At 46.0% G+C, this 20,000-nt stretch overlaps 2 protein-coding genes across 2 annotated transcripts in view; one reads left to right on the top strand and one right to left on the bottom strand.

The window, feature by feature from the left end:
• Nucleotides 1-8,386, top strand: part of grm3 (glutamate receptor, metabotropic 3) — a 26,371-nt gene extending 17,985 nt beyond the window's left edge. Inside the window, exons 3-5 of the mRNA XM_031565369.1 lie at nucleotides 907-1,979; nucleotides 4,093-4,270; nucleotides 5,893-8,386. Of these exons, the coding sequence (XP_031421229.1) occupies nucleotides 907-1,979; nucleotides 4,093-4,270; nucleotides 5,893-5,969 (1,328 nt within the window). The 3' untranslated portion in view covers nucleotides 5,970-8,386. The remainder of the gene's footprint in view (nucleotides 1-906; nucleotides 1,980-4,092; nucleotides 4,271-5,892) is intronic.
• Nucleotides 8,387-10,215: 1,829 nt separating this feature from the next.
• Nucleotides 10,216-20,000, bottom strand: part of elapor2a (endosome-lysosome associated apoptosis and autophagy regulator family member 2a) — a 32,404-nt gene continuing 22,619 nt past the window's right edge. Inside the window, exons 16-22 of the mRNA XM_012839104.3 lie at nucleotides 19,841-20,000; nucleotides 17,689-17,785; nucleotides 17,302-17,403; nucleotides 14,915-15,041; nucleotides 14,460-14,638; nucleotides 13,540-13,708; nucleotides 10,216-11,478 (exon numbers count right to left, since the gene is read on the bottom strand). The exon at nucleotides 19,841-20,000 is cut by the window's right edge and continues 33 nt beyond it. Coding sequence (XP_012694558.2) covers nucleotides 11,410-11,478; nucleotides 13,540-13,708; nucleotides 14,460-14,638; nucleotides 14,915-15,041; nucleotides 17,302-17,403; nucleotides 17,689-17,785; nucleotides 19,841-20,000 — 903 coding nt within the window. The 3' untranslated portion in view covers nucleotides 10,216-11,409. The remainder of the gene's footprint in view (nucleotides 11,479-13,539; nucleotides 13,709-14,459; nucleotides 14,639-14,914; nucleotides 15,042-17,301; nucleotides 17,404-17,688; nucleotides 17,786-19,840) is intronic.

Genomic DNA, 20,000 nt, shown 5'->3' with positions numbered 1-20,000 from the left:
AGTCAACAATGGACCGAAACATTTCCACTTTGCACTTTCAACTTTGCACTTTGCAAATAGCCATTTATATTCTGCCATGCGAGTAGACTGCCCCTTCACACCTTATTGCCTTGTCTATGTACCAAAACATCATTCCACAAACAAGACTCCACACACAGACCCATTTACATAGAAATGCTGTACACAAACATATGGCAGCAAAAGCTTAGCAACTTAAATCTTAGTGTTGTAACCCTCCCAGTGAGTGCAATGTGTTGTGAACGCAATTGGCCCGAGGCCTGTTGTTCAGGCATGCCACAATCCCACAGTGAGCGATTTCTCGACATATCTGCTTGGCGACAGGCAGCACATAAATGTTTTTTTTACAGCTGACACTGTTGTCACAGTCCAATGCTGCTCTTTATTAGAAAGCCCATCCTGGCGAGGCTGAATATGGCTCTTAACATTATTGCCTAACCAGTCCATAAAGTTGCGCTTCAGCTCCTTTTTGTTTTTCAACAGCTTGTCGCATAATGATCTGATTCTCATCGCATGGCCCTGCGATAGGCCTACTGCTCGTTTTGCTGCAGGGAGGTGCAGAGGGCTTGGAAGGGCGCTTGCGTTATTGCAAACAGAGAGACATTAGTGGCTGATGCTACCGCTCATGTTGCTGCAGCTGCTGCAGTCACTGAATGTTGCGATAGACTGTGAAGTGGAATTGAAAGAGTTGCGAGAGGCCACATTGAACTTTTCATTAACTTTCTGTCTCTCCACTGTGGATTCTTTAGGTCTTTCATTTGTGTCTGCCTTTATTATATTTTATGTTGGGATTCCTTTTTTACAAAGAATGATTGAGAGTTGAATTAAACTCTCAACCCTGCTGTCTCTCTTCACCTCTCTCTCACTCCCCTTTCCCCTTCTCTCTAGCTCCTTTCTCCCCTCCCGGCACGGAGAGCGTGGTGAAGTTCGACGCCTACGGCGACGGCATGGGCCGCTACAACATCTACAACTACCAGCACTCGCCGGACAGCGACCGCTACAGCTACGTGCAGGTGGGCGAGTGGGCCGAGACCCTGTCCCTCAACGAGCCCCTGATCGGCTGGCCCCGGAGCGGCGCAGTGCCCACCTCGCAGTGCAGCGACCCGTGCGCCCGCAACGAGATGAAGAAGATGCAGGCGGGCGAGTACTGCTGCTGGATCTGCACGCCCTGCGAGTCCTACGAGTACCTGTCCGACGAGTTCACCTGCGCGCCCTGCCCGCCCGGCCAGTGGCCCACCGAGGACCTGAGCGGCTGCTTCGACCTGCCCGAGGACTACATCATGTGGGAGGACGCCTGGGCCATCGGCCCCATCAGCATCGCCTGCCTGGGCTTCGTGTGCACGCTGGGGGTGTTTGCCGTGTTCGTGCGGAATAACGACACGCCGCTGGTCAAGGCGTCGGGCCGCGAGCTCTGCTACATCCTCCTCCTGGGCGTCTTCATGTCCTACGCGCTGACGTTCGTGTTCATCGCCAAGCCGTCGCCGGCCGTGTGCACGCTGCGTCGCCTGGGCCTGGGCACGTCGTTCGCCGTCTGCTACTCGGCGCTGCTCACCAAGACCAACCGCATCTCGCGCATCTTCAACGGCGTGAAGGACAGCGCCCAGCGGCCGCGCTTCATCAGCCCCAGCTCGCAGGTCTTCATCTGCCTGTCGCTCATCTCCGTGCAGCTGCTGCTGGTGTCCGTGTGGATGCTGCTGGAGGTGCCGGGGACGCGGCGCTTCACGCTGCCCGAGCGGCGGCAGACGGTCATCCTCAAGTGCAACGTGCGCGACTCCAGCATGCTGCTGTCGCTCACCTACGACGTGCTGCTGGTCGTGCTGTGCACCGTCTACGCCTTCAAGACGCGCAAGTGCCCCGAAAACTTCAACGAGGCCAAGTTCATCGGCTTCACCATGTACACCACCTGCATCATCTGGCTGGCATTCCTGCCCATCTTCTACGTCACCTCCAGCGACTACAGGGTACGGGGGGCTGCGGAGATTGAAGGGGTTGGGGGACACGGAGGGCCGTTTGTTTGAATCAGTTAGCTTTGCATCAAATATCAAGATGCGAGACTCTTCTGCAACATGCACCACATAGATAGCATAGGTGGTCAGAAAGGGGGAGGTGCAGTCATAGGAATGTGTGTCTTCAAAACTAGATTCATCTGGAGGTAGACATAGGCAGATCCAATTTGAAACGTGTGGTATAGGTATATGTTAACACATAGAAATGAACATGGATATCAATCTTGAACTTTAGTCAGAGGTAGTTCATCATGCTGAAAATATACTTTATTTTATGACACAGTGTATTACCCGATAAGAGTGAAACCTAAAATGAAAAACAAGACCTTTGGGAAATTAGTTTTAAAGTGATATTCATTTCAGTAATTGCCATCTTTAACACCTACATATACAATGTGCACAGCTCATCACAGCCACAGAATCCAGACTGAGCGACACTGAAGCCACAGCACCGTCACGGACCCCACATGCCTTCATTAAGGCCAGCAGTTCTCCACAGACCTGACACAACCCCAGCCTCTGGCGGTGGCACCAGTCAAATACGTGCATTTTTACCAAGGCCACAGATAGTGAAGCGCCAACCGTTGAAAAAGAAGACCACTTGCATTTCAGAGCAGCAGGTCGTTTGAGATGACTTACTGTAATGCTGATGCCAGTATAAATCGTCAAAAGCCCTTCAAGTGTAATGTATTCAGTCGTCAGACGGGAGATAAATACCTTTCCACAGAAACAGTCTCGCAGCCTTTTTACAGGAAGAGAAACAAAGACAAGCAGTGAGAGAGAGAAAGAAAGAAAGAAAGAGAGAGATGCTGCGTTGACCTTGGTCCCCCTCTCATAATCATTAGCTGAGACATGAAAGAGGAGGATTGAGCTAATGGCTGGTTTTTTACCAGGTAATCACCCCTCCTGCTCTTAGTTAAAAGGCGGGGGAATTGCAGCAGATATCATGTGTGAGCTCGCGACTAACAAGCCTGCAGGCAGGCAGCTACAGCCAGTCCGAGTCAGAAAGGCAACAGCTGCGAAAAGAGGCGCCTCAAAAAACGGCTCTGACTAGTGTTATATGCTGAGGTGTGGACAACACTCCTTAGCCATTTAGTTCTGGCATGTAATAAGGTAATGATTAGACCTATCATCCTGCAGTGAGCTGGAATAAAATAATTGTCACGTAGAGAGCTAAACCTGCTGAGAATCAAACATCATTACAATCTGAGGGGGCTAAGGGAGAGTTAGCAGGCTGCAGGAAAGATTTTGCCCTCCTGTCATTTCCAGTGAGGAAATCACTCAGGCTGGCTGGCCTAACTGACACCAAGCCCTATGCCCCACCTCCCCAGTTAATTAATGGCTGTGTTCAATCGATCTATCTGGGATTTAGATGGATTGTTTCTGAGGGCTCCCGGTGTGGAGTTTTTCTACTGGGCCTCTCTCAGAAGCACATTCTCCTCTCAGATTCAGTTCGATGTGAAGAAGGCGAGAGCCAACATTATTCAGCTGAAAATAAAGCAGAGAAGACACACAGTTGCCGGAAGAAGGACAAATCTCCCGTGACAGGGAACACCAGGGAAAAAAAGGAAAGGAGCAAAGAGAGAAACTAGAGAAAGCTAAAGCCATTCTTTTCTCAAGTACAAACAGTGTTTTTATTCATGAAAACTTCTTCAAAACCCCAAGAAGTTTTCAGCATTCCAAAAGGGGATGACCCAAGAAAATCTATTCAACAAAAAAAAGTTTGACATACATTCAAGCTCCCTGTGGTCTTGCTAATCCTTATTAGCCGTTAATTCTTACAGTACCACAGTGTCTGTTGTCAACTCACTTACACTTTTAGGGTGCTAATTTTATGTGGAAGGATCCAGCTGTGTATCAACTCTGAGTGCCTCTGGCCTGCTCTCACTGGTGTCCTAATCTTTCACATGATCCTAATATTCTCTTCTATTCTCTCATATACAGTACATATACTATATGTGAGAGAATAGAAGAGAATATTAGGATCATGTGAAAGATTATTTATATATAGATTATATTTATATACAGACCTGTACACCTCACTCCCTGTGCTGCTTTTCTTTGGCAGGTCCAAACCACAACCATGTGCATCTCTGTCAGTCTGAGCGGCTTTGTGGTTCTGGGCTGCATGTTTGCCCCGAAGGTCCACATCATCATGTTCCAGCCCCAGAAGAACGTGACCAGCCATCGGCTCAACCTCAACCGCTTCAGCGTCAGCGGCCCGGCCACCACATACGCATCTCACGGTGAGACAGTTCATGTGTTACATGCATCGTAACAACGCAGTCAGTCCCATCTCATGTTAACACAGCTATTGCAACATACATCAGCTTTAAGGCTGAAGTGAATGCCCTCCTTTCTCATTTGACCTGAACACATAAGTCGTTTAAATTCAGTGTTAATATTAAAAGAGCATTGTGGAGTTTTCATATAATTCTGCAAGTAGTCAGCAAGTAATAGGTTGATATGCAACACCTGAAACTTTAAAGTTATATTTGTGTGAACAACAATTTTTTCTTAGCGGAAGGGTCCTGTTCATCCGGTCGGAATGTATTTTCGATACTGACCGGCAGACTATACATTATCCTTTCCTTAAGCTATGGCAAGAAAACATGAAGACATGCAAAGCTGGATGCATTAGTGTTGGGATCATACCTTGTTATTTTGGTAACTACTACTTATTGGTATAGATTTCTTTAAAACAACAAATGCCAAGACTATAATCAAATGTGAATGCATTGAACAGCTAACATTTACTTATCATTAAAGTGTGCCACTCATATCCTTGCTGGCAATTAATGTAAATGGGTTAATTCCTTTATGTCACAGTTGTGTTACAATAACATTTTCACTGGTGTCCAGATGGCTGTCAGTTGTGAGTGAGGCGCTGCCATATGTCTTTAAGCAAGTCTGTGGAGACAGCAGATGTGTGGCCGATGCCTCTCCCCTCATTCGTCAGTGCACAGGTGTCAAACACAGCAGCCACAGAGAGAGAGAGAGAGAGAGAGAGAGAGAGAGAGAGAGAGAGAGAGACGAGGCTGAAGTTGTGAAGTAAAGTGAAGCTGAAGCTTATATAACCCAAACACAGAGAGCCTTACCGTTTGGCATGCCGCTCAAGCGACGCTTTCTTCTGGCACGATTGTCACCTGTGCTCGGTTATGTAAGCTCGCCGTACGAAAAAAAAAGAGGTGCTGAGGAGAGAGGGAGAGATATGAGGAGGGGGTGGAGGGGGAAGGGGAGAGAGGAATTGTGGGAAGTGGCGTACAGCTGTAAGGGTCGTACAGTAATTAGCCCACCTAACTGGACACGCCAGCTCTCCTCTAATGTATAATTCATGGCCACAAAAATGAATCAGTTAAACAGTTTCATCTTTATTTATGTTCTCCCCTGTCGTCTGATCGAGGAGGTGACAGACACTGCAAAGAGGGGGAACGTGGGAGTGATCTTAGACAGGCACACGCTGAGAGAGAGAGAGAGAGAGAGAGAGAGAGAGCGAAGGAGAGGGGAGTTGGGGAGAGAGAGGGAGAAAGGAGAAGGTAAAAAGGAAAATGAGGTAGAGAAGTCTGTGTGAAAGTCTGTGTGTCTCTCTCTCTGTGTGTGTGTGTGTGTGTGTGTGTGTGTGTGTGTGTGTGTGTGTGTGTGTGTGTGTGTGTGTGTGTGTGTGTGTGTGTGTGTGTGTGTGTGTGTGTGTGTGTGTGTGTATGGAGGGAAGGAGCTTTATGAGCCAAGCTCCCTGATTCATTCTTAGCCCTGTTGCAGAGCAAAAACTTGCCCTGATTTTTTTTCTTCCCTCCCATTCCTCTCCTTCTCTCTCTCTCTCTCTCTCTCTCTCTCTCTCTCTCTCTCTCTCTCTCTCTCTCTTCTCCAGCCTCAGTAAGTGCTCACTACGTCCCGACCGTCTGTAACGGCAGAGAGATTGTCGACTCCACCACTTCCTCCCTGTGACTCCACTCTTCCCTGACTGACTGCTTTGCAGCGACTGTTAGCCAATCAGCACACTTTGTGCTCCATCCATGAACTAGCTCCCGCCCACAGTATGTAGAAAAAAGGTGTAATATTATTGTTATTATAATGATGATGATTGATGTTGTTAAATTATTTTTTAGGGGCCTGTACATATTAACTGACATTGTTGTAGAGAAACGAAAGAACAAAAAAAAACTTTCTAGGATGATTTTGGAAACTTTCTTTTTTGATAGCTTTGTTTTGTATGTATTGTAACGTTGTACATAACCATGAACTCCCATTGTGGTTTGGAGTGTTTTTGATTGGACGTAGTCACCAGACTGATCAGCTACGCCTGCAATATTGGACAAACTTACAGTACTTTTGTTTTGTCTTTTCTTTTCTCTGTTTTGTAGAGCTCATTGTAATAACAAACATGTATGTATTTGTATGTTGTATATAATTTGTATATATATATACTATCAATGATGGTTGGAACAGCACAAGCTGACAGCGTTAAACAAACTGAGAAGAGGCCTACCAAGCAAAGACAGGGTGCTGCTGATTTTCTCCCTTGCCCGTAGAAGACTGGCTGCGTTTGAGGATAGCTTGTGTGTTTTTAAAAGAGAGGCAGGACTCCCTTTGACTTCTGAGGTAGGAATGTAGAGAGTAGTGTGTGTCCATGCCTCCAGAATCTGCGGTATCATCGCCACACCACGTGGGAAAAGTTCAGACAGTGGTGTGTTATGATTTTTTTTTTTTTTTTTTTTTTTTAGTAAAAGCGTTAATATTGTGTTAAAAGACACTTCTCTGTGCCTTACCGTATGTCTTGTAGTTTTTTCTACGCTGTGCTTCTACTGTACGTGTGCATGTAGAAATGAGGGCGGCTGGGCCTGCTTTCTACGGAGGGAAAGAATTTTGCATTCACCCAAATCTCCATTTTCTCTGGCCTCGAGTGGAAAACTGTCACATACTGCCAATTGAGTTCAAATACCACTTAGAATCCTATCCTTGGAACAGCTATTCATTCACCAAACCATCCATTTGTTGATGCATTCATCAATGTGACAACATTAAGATATGTACAATACCTTTGTAGCTAGATGATATTGTGAGCAAACAGCTAACACAGTCCTAGCACAATGTGTCTAACACTAATAAGAACTGCAACGACTGCTGCTGTTTGATAACTTTGTGTGGTAAAAATGAAGTCATTATAAGCACAGCTTTGAGACTACTGGAGATATTACAAAAAGAATAAACACTTTTTTGCCTGGTGCCTGGTCTTCCTGTTAGCCCATGATTCCAGACCTACTGTCCCTTTTCGATGTGAAATGTAACTATGGAGACAAACTGATTGCTCCTACACGGATCAGAGAGGAATGCGTACTTGAGTAGGTCTCATAGCGGTTTCAAAAAGGAATATACCAAGCACAATAAGAAAACAAGAACAGGCAAGAGAGTCTGTGGTATGGAGAGAGAGAGAGAGAGAGAGAGAGAGAGAGAGAGAGAGAGAGACAAAGAGAGATAAGGAGTAAACTCTTCCTTCAACCCCGTGGCAGCCCAGAAGAATGGGCTGTGAGTGTTTTGCAGACAGACAACAGCGGATTATGTAAAGCAGCATCCTGCCTGGGGCTGTCAGGCGGCCCTCTGAGGAGAGTGCAGTCTCACAGTCAGGGCCGCCGCTCTTTGTAGTGCAGGCAGGCAGGCAGGCGGTTCGTTTTGTCCAGCCCCCCGAAACCTCCTCCTTCACTTAGGCTTGCGGCTCATGGAGAAGGCTTCCACCTTGCCCACATCTGCTGCCTGTGATTCTTCAGTTTTTTTGTCCAAGTAGTGTTGGGAGAGGAGGACTAGATCTAATACCCAGATCTAGGAGAGCCCACAGAAATAATAATGGTAGTAATAATGATAGCCACTATTGAGTCCGTAACGAAGGCTTGTGAGTCTGTCCAGAATAAAGAAGTTGAAGGAAGCAGCCAGAACTGAATTTTCCCGCCACAGGCACACCCCTACCCACCTCCAACACAAAATGAAAGGAAGAAACACAAACACACACACATACACACACACACACACACATTTGAAACACACACGCACATAACACATGGGAATGCACAAAGTGAACAAGTTAAGTCAAAAGGATATAAATGACTTGACCTTAAAAATGAATGTGTTTGTATGTGATGACCTGGAGTCACCGTTTCTAGAGTAACATGTTTTGACAATAAAGTTTCCTTATTTTACGTTTGTGAAGTTGTGTTTTCCATGCGGACTGATGATGTGCAATGAACCTGGATCACGTGCTGTCTCCAGTCTGATGTTGGACCTGCGACCGAGCACATAGCACATAGCAATAGGACAGTGCAATAACAAGGGTGCCATGACATCATAATAAACAGTAACAAATTGCTGCTCTATCTTTGACTCTGGTGTTTCTTTCCTCTCCTAACCACCATTCTCTGCTTCCGGGAGCAGATGCTTGGGAACGGGGAGGAGGGAGTGAAGGAGTTGGTGGATGAAACTCTTGGTCTTGAAAAGAGGACAAGAGACGGGAGGATAAACATGACCATCGATATAAGTGACAGCAAAGAAACGGCAGAGGAAAAGAGCTGAAAGAAAGTATTAAAGGTCAGAAGACTAACCAAGAAGAGAGGAGAAGAGTGGCAGAGATAAGAGAAGTGAACAAAAGAGAGAGAGAGAGAGAGAGAGAGGGAGAGAGAGAGAGAGAGAGAGAGAGAGAGAGAGAGAAGTGCATGGAAATGAGAGGGAATGAAAGGGGGAATTATATAGCGAAGAGAAATGCAGAGTGCATTAAGCCAGCAGGGTAGCACTGAGTCAACCAGGGGGAGAGATCTGCAGCTAAATGAGGCTAAGCCAGAACAACTGCATAACTTTAACGACCTTTAAGAGGCCTAATTAAACTTACCACCATTACAAAACTTCTGTACATTGCATCTTCCCATAGCACCAGAGATCTCCTGCACCATCTGGATAGATTCTTCAACTACACTATTTTAGCCTTTAAGTCTACTTCAAGCAGATGGCATTATTACTTTATGCCTTGAAAGCTTTAGTGTAGCCATTTGTGTACACACAGACACACACACACACACTTCCAGTTACTGTAAATGGCCTTCTGAGATTAAGACCTTTCAACACAGACATTGACTCACTGAAGGACTTTCCTGTATTTTATTTCTGACTCCCCTCTCCTCTTCTCTTCTCTTCTCTTCTCTTCTCTTCTCTTCCCGTGCGTCTATAATACTTCACACAATTTAATTTAAAATGTAGTTTTACACTGGTCCTCAATCAGACTGTCATTGGATTTCAAAAGGAGGACACTGCATATATTATGGGCAGGGAAATGGGAAGCAGTTGGGGCGCAGGCGGAACAATGTGCCGTGGCATCAGAGAGCAGCGGCTTTGAAAAGCTGCTCTTTTATCAGCCGTTTGGGCTCCATCAGTCAAGAGCACAGGTGAGACAGAGACTGAGGGGGGGGGGGGGGGGGGGGGGGGAGGGGGGGGGGGGGGGGGGGGGTGGTAGGTAAAGGTAAAGGCAGAGAGAAGGGGAAAAACTAAATGAACAGAATGAACTGAAAAAATGATACAGAGGGAAAGAAACAAGAACAGAAGAATAAACTGAAAGAAATAAAGAGAGACACAAAAGACGAGGGACTGGGCGAGGAAAGAGAGACAAGGTCTTCGGTGCACTGTCTTAGTGGGAGTGCTTGGTTTGGCTTATTTTTAGGGGAGTGGATGGCACACGTCCCACTGCGCCGTGCTTCACGGAGGGGATCTAATGGTCCTAGAGTGGTGCATGGTGGGAGAGGAAAAACACAGACAGAAATGACCTCCTCTTTCAACCCCCATTCTCTCTGCAAAAAAGAACTGCTGCTTTATGAAAGAGAGAAGAGAGAAGAGAGAAGAGAGAGGGCATTAGGGGAGACAAAGATAGGGAGAGAGAACCAGAGAGCTCAGCTCACGGAAAAAAGGGAGGGAAGAGAGAGAGCAAAGAAGAGAGAGAAAGAGAACTAAGAACAGATGGAGAAAGATGGAGAGAATATTAAGGATTAAGGAACAGAGAGAGAAAAGCCAACCGGCGAGGGTGACAGGACGAGAGCGATGCGCCGCGGTGGAGAGCTCGTTTCTCGGCATGGTCCTGATTACTGATGTTAATTACTCTCAAAGTGTTGATGAACTCAATTATCCCCTCACCCCCATTTAAATGAATCGAAGCAACCGTCTCTTCAGTGCAAACAAGTATTTATTATGACAAAAAAAGAGAAAGACAAGGAAGGAAAAAAAAAAAGAAAAACAAAGCAAAAAAAATTCACTGACAGACCAAAGACTGCTGAGTTAATTCCACTCAGAGCTGCACACAAACACACATCATTTGCCTTTACTTTAAATATGCGGGGGGGGAGGAATGGGCGGAGAGGGGAAGGGGTTGAGAATAGGGGTTGGGGGCTGGATGGGTGGGTAGTAATGTTCTAGAAATAAAGGACATGATCTGTCATCAGCACACTGATATCAAATAGCTCAGGCTGTCATTTAAGGTTATAATTTCTATGGTACCTCATGTCACCCCAAAAAGGTCCTGTGCTTCTAAAACAGCACCGAAGAGTGTCAAGCAGCAAAAAATAAAGACTATAGCAACCCTTTCATAACATGGATCACTTCATTCATTCCTTTAGCTAGCTTAATCATTTCTCTTTTATATTGGCTTTTGTAGGATTAGTACCCATTTCGCACATATTTGGAATGTCACTCTAAGGACATGACAGGGACACTGTGATGTTGACACGAATAACTCCATAGGCTTTGATGCGCAGAGCGAGGCGTCCTCTGCCACTGTCGCTTACCAAGCCGGCCCACCTCTGACTTGGTCCTTACAGGCCAGCCCTCCTCCAGAGGAGTCAGGGGAGGGTCTGGGAGTGTGAAGCCCAGGAGGACCTCACAGACCAGGCATGAGAGACACTGAGGGGGGGGGGGGGGCAGGATGGGGAAGAGGACGTGGGGGTGAGCGGTCACATCTGTACAGAGTCAAATGGATACATACCATTTGAAACAATAAAAAAAGCACAGTGACAAAATGACTTTTAAGAAAAATCAAATACAACACAATAAAATACAATAAAAATAATCAATAAAGTTTTTTTTTGTTTTGAATTTCCACTTCTTTTCCTGAGCAGAAACCATCAGAATTTGTCATAAATATTCCCCTTTGGAGTGGGTGCTCCACCCGGTTGTAAGGCCACCAGATAGGTACTGTACAACTTCCCGAGTCAAAATCCTGATTCTTGGGGGCCCTGTCGAAACATCTCTGACTCCCTCTCTTCCCTGATGGGTTTTCTCTTCTCTTCTCTTCTCCTCTCTCTCTCTCTCTTACTCTCTCTCTCCTTCAGTCTCTGACACGGCATCTTGTTTCTTTTTTCTCTCTTTATCCCCACACCCATCGCTCTGACTTCGAAGACTTCAGTTGGACCGATTCGCTGGTGTCTTCGTTACCCTAGAAACAGGAACAGAGAGAACATGACAAGAACGAATCAGGGCACACAGAACACAATGATGCGCGCGAAGAGAAGAGACACCTCTCCGCGGGTCAGGGTCAGAACGCATTCAAACAGAGCTCTCGTTAAGGCCAGGGCCTAACGATGTAAACAGGCCATCGTCTTGGCAACCACGGATTGGCATGCGGCTCCATTTGGCCTTTAGCTAAGAAGGTGGGGGTAGGGAGGAAGTGTGTGTGTGGTGGGGGTGCTGGGTATGGCAGGGGGGGGGGGGGGTTCAAGGCATTGAAGGAGGAGAGAACTGATCGACAGAACACAGAGTGGAGAAAAGCTCGCCTCCATCTGACTGAAGAAAAAAAACAGAAAAAAGGGTCTGAAAAAGACTTGGAGAGCCTGAAGGAATTCAGCGAGTTTACCATGAGAAAACACGCTACCTTTGTTTTGGTTTTTGGAGATCACATTCAAGTGCACAGCCTTTGCAATTGCACTCCACACAAATGTGATCACCAGTTGTCAAAAACAGCCTTCAGAGAGGTGTGACAAATGTGCCATCGGGCAGGAGTTATTTTACACGACAGTGGTTTCATGAGCTAAGCTTTGGGAAATGGCACCATCATATAATGAGATTGTATTACGAAAACTTAGCTGAGCTACAGTATATTGCTGGCCTTGCCCATGGGGAAATCAACTATTTGAAGTATTTGGTTAGGAGGAGGCATAGCTATTTCTGTTACTTCACTTTGTCTGTTTTGAGAAAGACCTCACTGCTATCTAGTCAACATCCAGAAGTAATTGATAGAATTTACCCTAATGAGTAGCTCATAAATCCTCAATACATTTTATATAAAAGCAATAAAGCATCTGATCCTTTTGCAATCACCAGGGTCAAATGTGAATGTAACTGCCAACAGTCTGGGTGTTTACAGCTATAACCACCGCTCATTATTCCCCTCATCCTTCCTCTCTTTCAGGGGCCTTCACTCCTGCCCTCCCACCTTGTGTCCATCTCCGTCCCCCTCCGTGTCCTTCCGTCTCCGCCCTAACTGAAGCTCGGCCATCCACCCACAGGACTCTATGGAGCTGCGCTCTGACACGCTGCTGTTCCAGCGGCCACTTAAGTGGAACGATGGCCAGGGCAGGCAGACAGACCTCCACCACGCTCTCAACAGGATTTGTTCTCTTTGCGTCTCTAAGCATCTCTGTCTGGCGCTCTCTGTCTCTCTCTCTTTCCCTCATCCCTCTCTCTGTCTCTCTCTCTTTCCCTCATCTATCTCACTCTCTTTGTCTCCTTCTCCTTCTGTGTACCTCTGTAATTGGCTGTAGACTGTGTGGTACTGTGTGTGTGTGTGTGTGTGTGTGTCTGTGTCGCTCGGCTCAACTCCCTGTTTAATCTCACAAAGTCATGCTCAAGCCAAGCTGAAGAAGATCAGTTATACTTCAGGGTAACAAAGAGACACTATCTACACTGATGCTCAATGGTATGCGTGTATACACACACACATACACACTCACACACACACACACACACACACACACACACACACACACACACACACAAGTCATGCTGGAACACACACACACACACACATACACATACACACACACACACACACACACACACACAAGCACACAGGCATGCATGCAGACACACAAAGAAATCCACAAACACCCTGTATCTCTGGTTACAAAAATACAGCGTGACAGATTTACAGCTGAGGATCCATTGACTGTTCAAGTTATATAACTGAATTGTCAAAGACATACTGTGGACTAAGAACAAAAAAACACAGCTCAACATTTTCAACAAGAATTCTGTGGAACAACACAAAAACAGAAGTTTCAACTGCAAATAGATGTGGCTTATTCACTATTGAAACCATTCAGAGGGTTCTGACTTAATGGATAAAAACTGCAATACCACATCATCATTACGTTAGCTTTTGATAGTGCTGTAGCTTTTTTTTATCATGTCCTATTTTTTTTCCTTGAGCTGCTTTTTCTTTCTTCACTACAGAATCTTACTTGAATGCGAACGGCCTGAGGTTAGAGGAAGAACTCACCTTAGTGGCGATGGCCTTGAGCTTGCCCAGGAGGGAGGGCTTGTTGGAGTAGACCACCTCGTCCTCCATCTCCTCTCCCTCCCCTTCCATGATGGCACAGCTGTCTGGCGCTGGCAGCTCGCACTCCTTATTGGCTGACATCACCAACCGGGAGTACTTATATTCCAACCTATCACAAAGCAGGGGAGAGGGGGGGTGAGGGAGGGACAGAGACGTCCAAATCGTGCGTAAACTGTGATTTAATGTCGTTAATTTGAATAGAGCGGCTAGGGTGAGCGGCCCTGATAACGTTATATTCAGTGCCACAAGACTCAGTTGAAGGTCCTCTGAAGATGATGTCCTTTTACTGCTCTGCTGTCACCCACTGGCTCACAAACATCAACATCGTCAAAACTGAGCAGAGGGTTATAAATCATACCTATATAACATGTACATCTATCTAATACATGCCATGTTTTATATTACATTTCTGATGCAACCTTCCTTCAGTGCTTACCACTTGAATAGCTAATAGATGAGATGCCTACAACCTTCATCCCCCCTTCACCCAGCAATGCCGTGGCCCAGGCTCTGACCCACCTCTTGTTCTTCACCCCCCTTCACCCAGCAATGCCGTGGCCCAGGCTCTGACCCACCTCTTGTTCTTCACCCCCCCCTTCACCCAGCAATGCCATGGCCCAGGCTCTGACCCACCTCTTGTTCTTCACCCCCCTTCACCCAGCAATGCCGTGGCCCAGGCTCTGACCAACCTCTTGTTCTTCACCCCCCCTTCACCCAGCAATGCCGTGGCCCAGGCTCTGACCCACCTCTTGTTCTTCATCCCCCCTTCACCCAGCAATGCCGTGGCCCAGGCTCTGACCCACCTCTTGTTCTTCACCCCCCCTTCACCCAGCAATGCCGTGGCCCAGGCTCTGACCCACCTCTTGTTCTTCTTCCAGAAGTAGCATGTGAGGGAGATGAGCAGCACGGCACAGAAGGCCCCCACCCCAGCGCCCACCTTCAGCCAGAAGTCAATGGCCTCGCATGGCCAGGTCTTCTTCTCCGGCAGCAACACGCCCGCGGTGCACAGCCTGGGCTCGTTCCACACGTAGTGCGTGTCCTAGCAGATGGGGAAAAGGGCCAGAGAGTTACTGGACAACAGACACAAAAAAACTGGAAATGGCCAGATAGGTAATTTGAGGTATTTTTCTACATTTCTCTTTTGTGCTGCCATTGTTTTCAAGTTCACCCTTTTGTCATCAAGACATCCATGCTACAATATCCATGCAGTGCTTAACTGGATTTCTTCAAGGATGTGCAAGAAAGAAATTCAGTATTGTGCACTAGAAGCACTAGAAGCAGAGAAAGGAACAATACGGTATATGGCATATGGTACCTGGACGCCACCCTTGCACGCCCCCTCAATCTCATGGTAATCTGCCTCAGTGCAGCGTGGGCAGGCGCTGGCACTCTCCCACAGGAAGTTGAAGGTGCAGCCGTCACAGGTCCCCGCCGGGCACTGACTTCAAGACAAGAGCCAAAGAAAACAGGAAATCAGAAAAATGACAAAATTACAGAAAAGAGACCAGCTAGATTAGGAAACGGGGCTGGTGAATATGCAGAGGAAACAAAACATTTGTGTTATAATCAGGAAGCCTGTACAGGACAAAGATAATAGCTATTAATACACACAAAAGACTATTACAATGAAACAGCGACGTTCGACAACTATATTTTAAGGTGGGAGTATAAAGAGAACAATGTATCTGAAATAACCAATTAACTCCCCACAAGAAAATAAATTTGAATTGTACAAGAACAAATGGAGACCAATTAAAGATTTTTCACAAAACCATTGTGCAAAGCCAGAACCGGGCACGAATGGTACGGTCATCTCAAAGTAAGCCTGGCAAGCCAGAACTTCATGGACTGAATCAATATCGCCCAGCGTGAGGGGTCCTTTGTTGAGGGAACACAATTTTAAAGAGCCCATGTCGAGAAAAAGGCTCCATCTTTAGTGAAGCACTGTCCACATGAGGCAGCATTGGACTCATTGTCATTGAAAGTCAAATTTTGAAAAAACTGATCAGGAGTATAACTCTTATTTATGTACTTTTACAGGATTATTTCTTGTCAGGGTGACTTAACACTAGTCCAGGGACAACACATGCACAATAGCCTTTTGGTTAATGCTGACACATTTACTTTTATGTTTATCAATGTGCTTGATAGATATTTCTGTGCAGGAAGCAAGAATCCCAGGATTTTTCTGGATGTTTGGAACATAGTAGCATGATTTGGCATCAAATACAGGCAGCGAGGACAGAAGGCAGAGACCTCTGTGTGGTATTTTTGGACCTCGCTAATGGTTTTGGATCGGAGCCACACAGTCTGTTGTGGTAGGCAGTCAGTTACTTTCAGGTCCCTGAGAAAGATTTTAGTGTTCCACAAAGCATTTTAAAGGATATTGAGTTGTGCTTCACCACATCCTGGCAGCATTTGGAGATTGGTATCATGGCTGGATGCACCATCTCACAGTTGGCACCGCTGGCACCGTTGGCTTTCACCATGACAATTGAGGTAATTATAAGGGGATGTAAATGGGCTGTTGGTGGCTAGAGGTTCCAGGACGGCACCCAGTTACCTCCCATCTGAGCGTATTTGGATGACATAACGACACTTAACGCAACAACTGCTAGCCTAGTTGAATGACAATCTGACCAGGCCATACTGTATGTTGGCTCATATTCTGAAAACATACTGTCTTGTTGTAAAATTGTAAAAAAAAAAAAAACACACACAGAGACATAATCAGGTTTTAAAATGATTGGTGTGTTTGTTTGAAAAAAAACAAGTTGAGGGTAACTCTTGCCAGTTAATGACAGGGACAGTGACATTTCTTTTGTGCCAAAGGGGCAGAAATGAGGACATCAGGCACATACAAACAGTACTGGCAAATGGGGCAAAGTGCGGGATTGAAGATTGTTGGCTGATGTCGGAAGACAACTTCAGACCAAGAAGGACATGATCACTTGACTTGGTCCCCGGGCGCCATAAAAGGCTGCCCACTGCTCCTGAGGGTCCTGTGTGTGTGTGTGTGTGTGTGTGTGTGTGTGTGTGTGTGTGTGTGTGTGTGTGTGTGTGTGTGTGTGTAAGGCTGCCCACTGCTCCTAGCTGCCCTGGAGGAAGGACAGCCCAGTATGGGATAAATGCAGAGGATGAATTTCACTGCGACCTCTTCGGCATGCGTGTGTGTGTGTGTGTGTGTGTGTGTGTGTGTGTGTGTGTGACCATAATAAACTGACTTTGACTTTGAAGTTCCACAGTTTATTGTTGTGACTGTTATGAGACTAGACATAGTTCCCAGTTTATTCCCTTTCCCTAATTCAAGTTCATAATCTCGGGGGCCCCTCCCACCCCCAACCCCTTCCCTTACTCTAACCTGGGTTCGAATCCAATTCCTATCTCTACCCTAACCGGGGTTCGTACTCCTGAAAGTCCCCAATCAATTGCACAAGGAATTTAACATCTATAACTAATAACATTTTTAAAAGGCTTTGGGCATGTTCGGGCTTCCCACTGAGATGAAGTTCAAACCCATCTGAAATTCCATTATACCATTTCTTTTTGCATAATACAATTCACAGTTAATCTACTATGAACACCAGTGAATATGTCCTCAATATGACTGTTTGTGCTGAAATTCAAGGGTGTTCGTGTATGCACGTGAGTGTGAGTGTGAGTGTGTGTGTGTGTGTGTGTGTGTGTGTGTGTGTGTCTTACCTGGGCACTGACAGCTCTCCTCTGGCAGATTTGTCAGGGTTGCAGCGTAGGGTCACTACGGCGTGTCTCCCACTCTCACAGGAGGCGGTGGCCTGGGGGGAGCTGACCAGAGACAGGCATTAAAGCTAGACTCATTCCACACCATTACACCACATGATTTCGACTGCATTGACTTTCTCTGTGTCTGAGTGTGAATGGCTAATCTGGTTGCATTGCAGCTCTGCTGTGCTAATTCTGTAGCTTTACTGAGCTAATTTAGTTAGTGAGTCAACTGTCTACACGGATTTATGTTAACAAAACTCTCATGGAAGGAATTTCATTTTTAAGAAATGTACCCTGAGGGATTATTCTCCAAAAATCTAAAAATATGTCCAAATCTGTGAATACCGGTAAAAGAAGTGGACATCTGGTACTTTCTTTGAGGTCTCCGGGAACAGATCTGCCCTGATAGTGACACCATCAAGTGCGCTCTCCACAGAAGCTCCTACATTGTGAAAGACACACACACACACACACACACAAGTGTACATTCACATGTACACATTCACACGCACGCACAAACAAACAAACACACAAAGGCAAAAGAAAAAGCCAATCAGTGAATGTATGACAGGGATATTTGGTAAAAAAAAATATTGAACATGGCAGCTCATTACCATATTAACTCAAACACAATGTCTTGAAATCCCCTGTGTGCCGTGTAAACCAAGGTTATGTGCAAGGAACAATATATTTACAAAACAAAAACATCTAACCATAACCTCTCCTGGTGTCAAATATTTAAAGCATGTTTATTTTAGGGGAAAATTCCATTCCATCAAAGAAAGTATGAGAACACTTTCTATAACTATAGTCTAATTGTCTGAGCCAGTCAACAGACAGACATGCTTTTCTTAGTAGTGCTATATGGAATCTACTCTTAATTTCCTATACAACTCCATGTTTCCATGGAGACCTCATTTCTAGTAATCTCTGGCAGGCTGCAACCATTTTAAGAACATCACATCTATCAAGGACTATCAAGGACTATCAAAAACCATTTAGACATACAAGGCCTGACACAAGGAGAGACAGTTCAAAGGTACAAGCGACCAAACCAATCATTTGAGGGTGACATGCTGGCTGGCCGTGGCCTTATATTGTGGTTTTAATGCGTTAGTTGATGGAAAATTCAGGCACTTCTCAGAAGCTAAGCTATATTTATCTGGCTTTTTTGTGTTTTAACCTTGCAAGCACTTTCAGAGTAGGAGGGAACCTTGGTCTGAAATTTAAAAAGAACTGATACTGAATCATTTGATTATACACTCGAGTTTAATCTTCTACACATGCCATTACCTTTGAGGAAAATGAGCCTCTCGCCCGTGATCCTTGCAGTGCTGATTCTACTTAAACTTGTACTGTTACATAATATACACTCTATCAAATATGTCACAAAATCTGTCTCTCCCCCCACCCAAGGCAAACTTGCAGCAGGCATAGCAGTGGATAACCCTTCAAGAGCACACACCCAATCTGCTGAGTGGAGGTAAGCTCAAATAAAAAAAGGGAGATGCCTAACCTTTTTCAATTTGAATATAAGGACTCCTGCAGTTCAAAGGAGAGAGGATTTAGATGTCTGGACCTTGAGTCTGAAGCACTGTCAAAGTTATGAGAGTGCGGAGTCCTTCTGAAGTTCCAAAAAAAGCCCCCCCCCCCCCCCGACCGATTATCCCGCCCAACCTCCACCAACGACGCCAGGGTGTCTCATGTGGTGCTTGCCGCAACGCTTTCATGACGCAGAAGTGGTGCATCGTTTGAGATGCTTCTTTTTTTTTGTTGCAAAAGCATCCCTCGCCTGACACGAAATGACTCCTGGGGGCTCTAAGTTTGCAGTTGTGTGAGGTTTCAGACAGCGTGAATTTTAAGTCAGAAAACACGAAATTAGGAGGTGAAGTTGAAGCGCGCGCGGGAAGACGCACGCGCGCACACCTGCATACACGCACTTTCACGCACGGAAACATCAGCTCGCATGGAAATGCCTCTTAGCAACTAGTTCACCCCATCCACCCACCACTCCCCGATGGGGCTTACTGCAGGAGGATGGGGGAAGAGGGAGAAAGAGAGAGAAGAGAGGAATGAGGGAGGGGAGAGGAGGGGAGGAGGAGAGGTGATGACTCATACTGAGTCAGAGAGAAGGAGCCGAGGAGCGGGTCGGCACCGCCACCGCTGTGTGCCGCATCATGTGCCGCATCATATGCCACGGGCAAAATCCAGCAAGGTGAGATTAGTCTCTAAGTTTGGAGTGGGGCTAATGTCTTTGTGTAAGACGAGAGTATGGCAAACACCTCATAGGCTTCAGTCTCCACCAACTAAAGACCACAGAATTATACGTCTGAATTTGTATTTTATGTCTGTCTGGCTTTGAATTTTACGGATCTACAGAAAACAACCTGCGGTTCGAGTGGAAGCTACTGTGGTAGCTGTTATTACAACAGTATAAGCTAGTTATAAGCATCTTTTGTAACTGTGCTGTGATATGTAACTGTATTACACTTCTCACCCAGGAAGGAGTCTGCCAGGCTGATGGACTGAGAGGAAAGTGCTGTCCTGAAGCCCCGCCCATCTGCAGGAATTATGGTTGATTGACAGATGAATGACTCAACTGCACTGGACATTTCAGTGGCCTCCCCACTCTGTGATTCCTTATTGGACAGATCGGT

Source organism: Clupea harengus, chromosome 3 (assembly GCF_900700415.2).
Source record: "Clupea harengus chromosome 3, Ch_v2.0.2, whole genome shotgun sequence".
NCBI classification, from domain to species: Eukaryota; Metazoa; Chordata; class Actinopteri; order Clupeiformes; family Clupeidae; genus Clupea; species Clupea harengus.
Note: the sequence above shows the minus strand (reverse complement) of the source record. Positions and strands in the feature narration are given on the sequence as shown.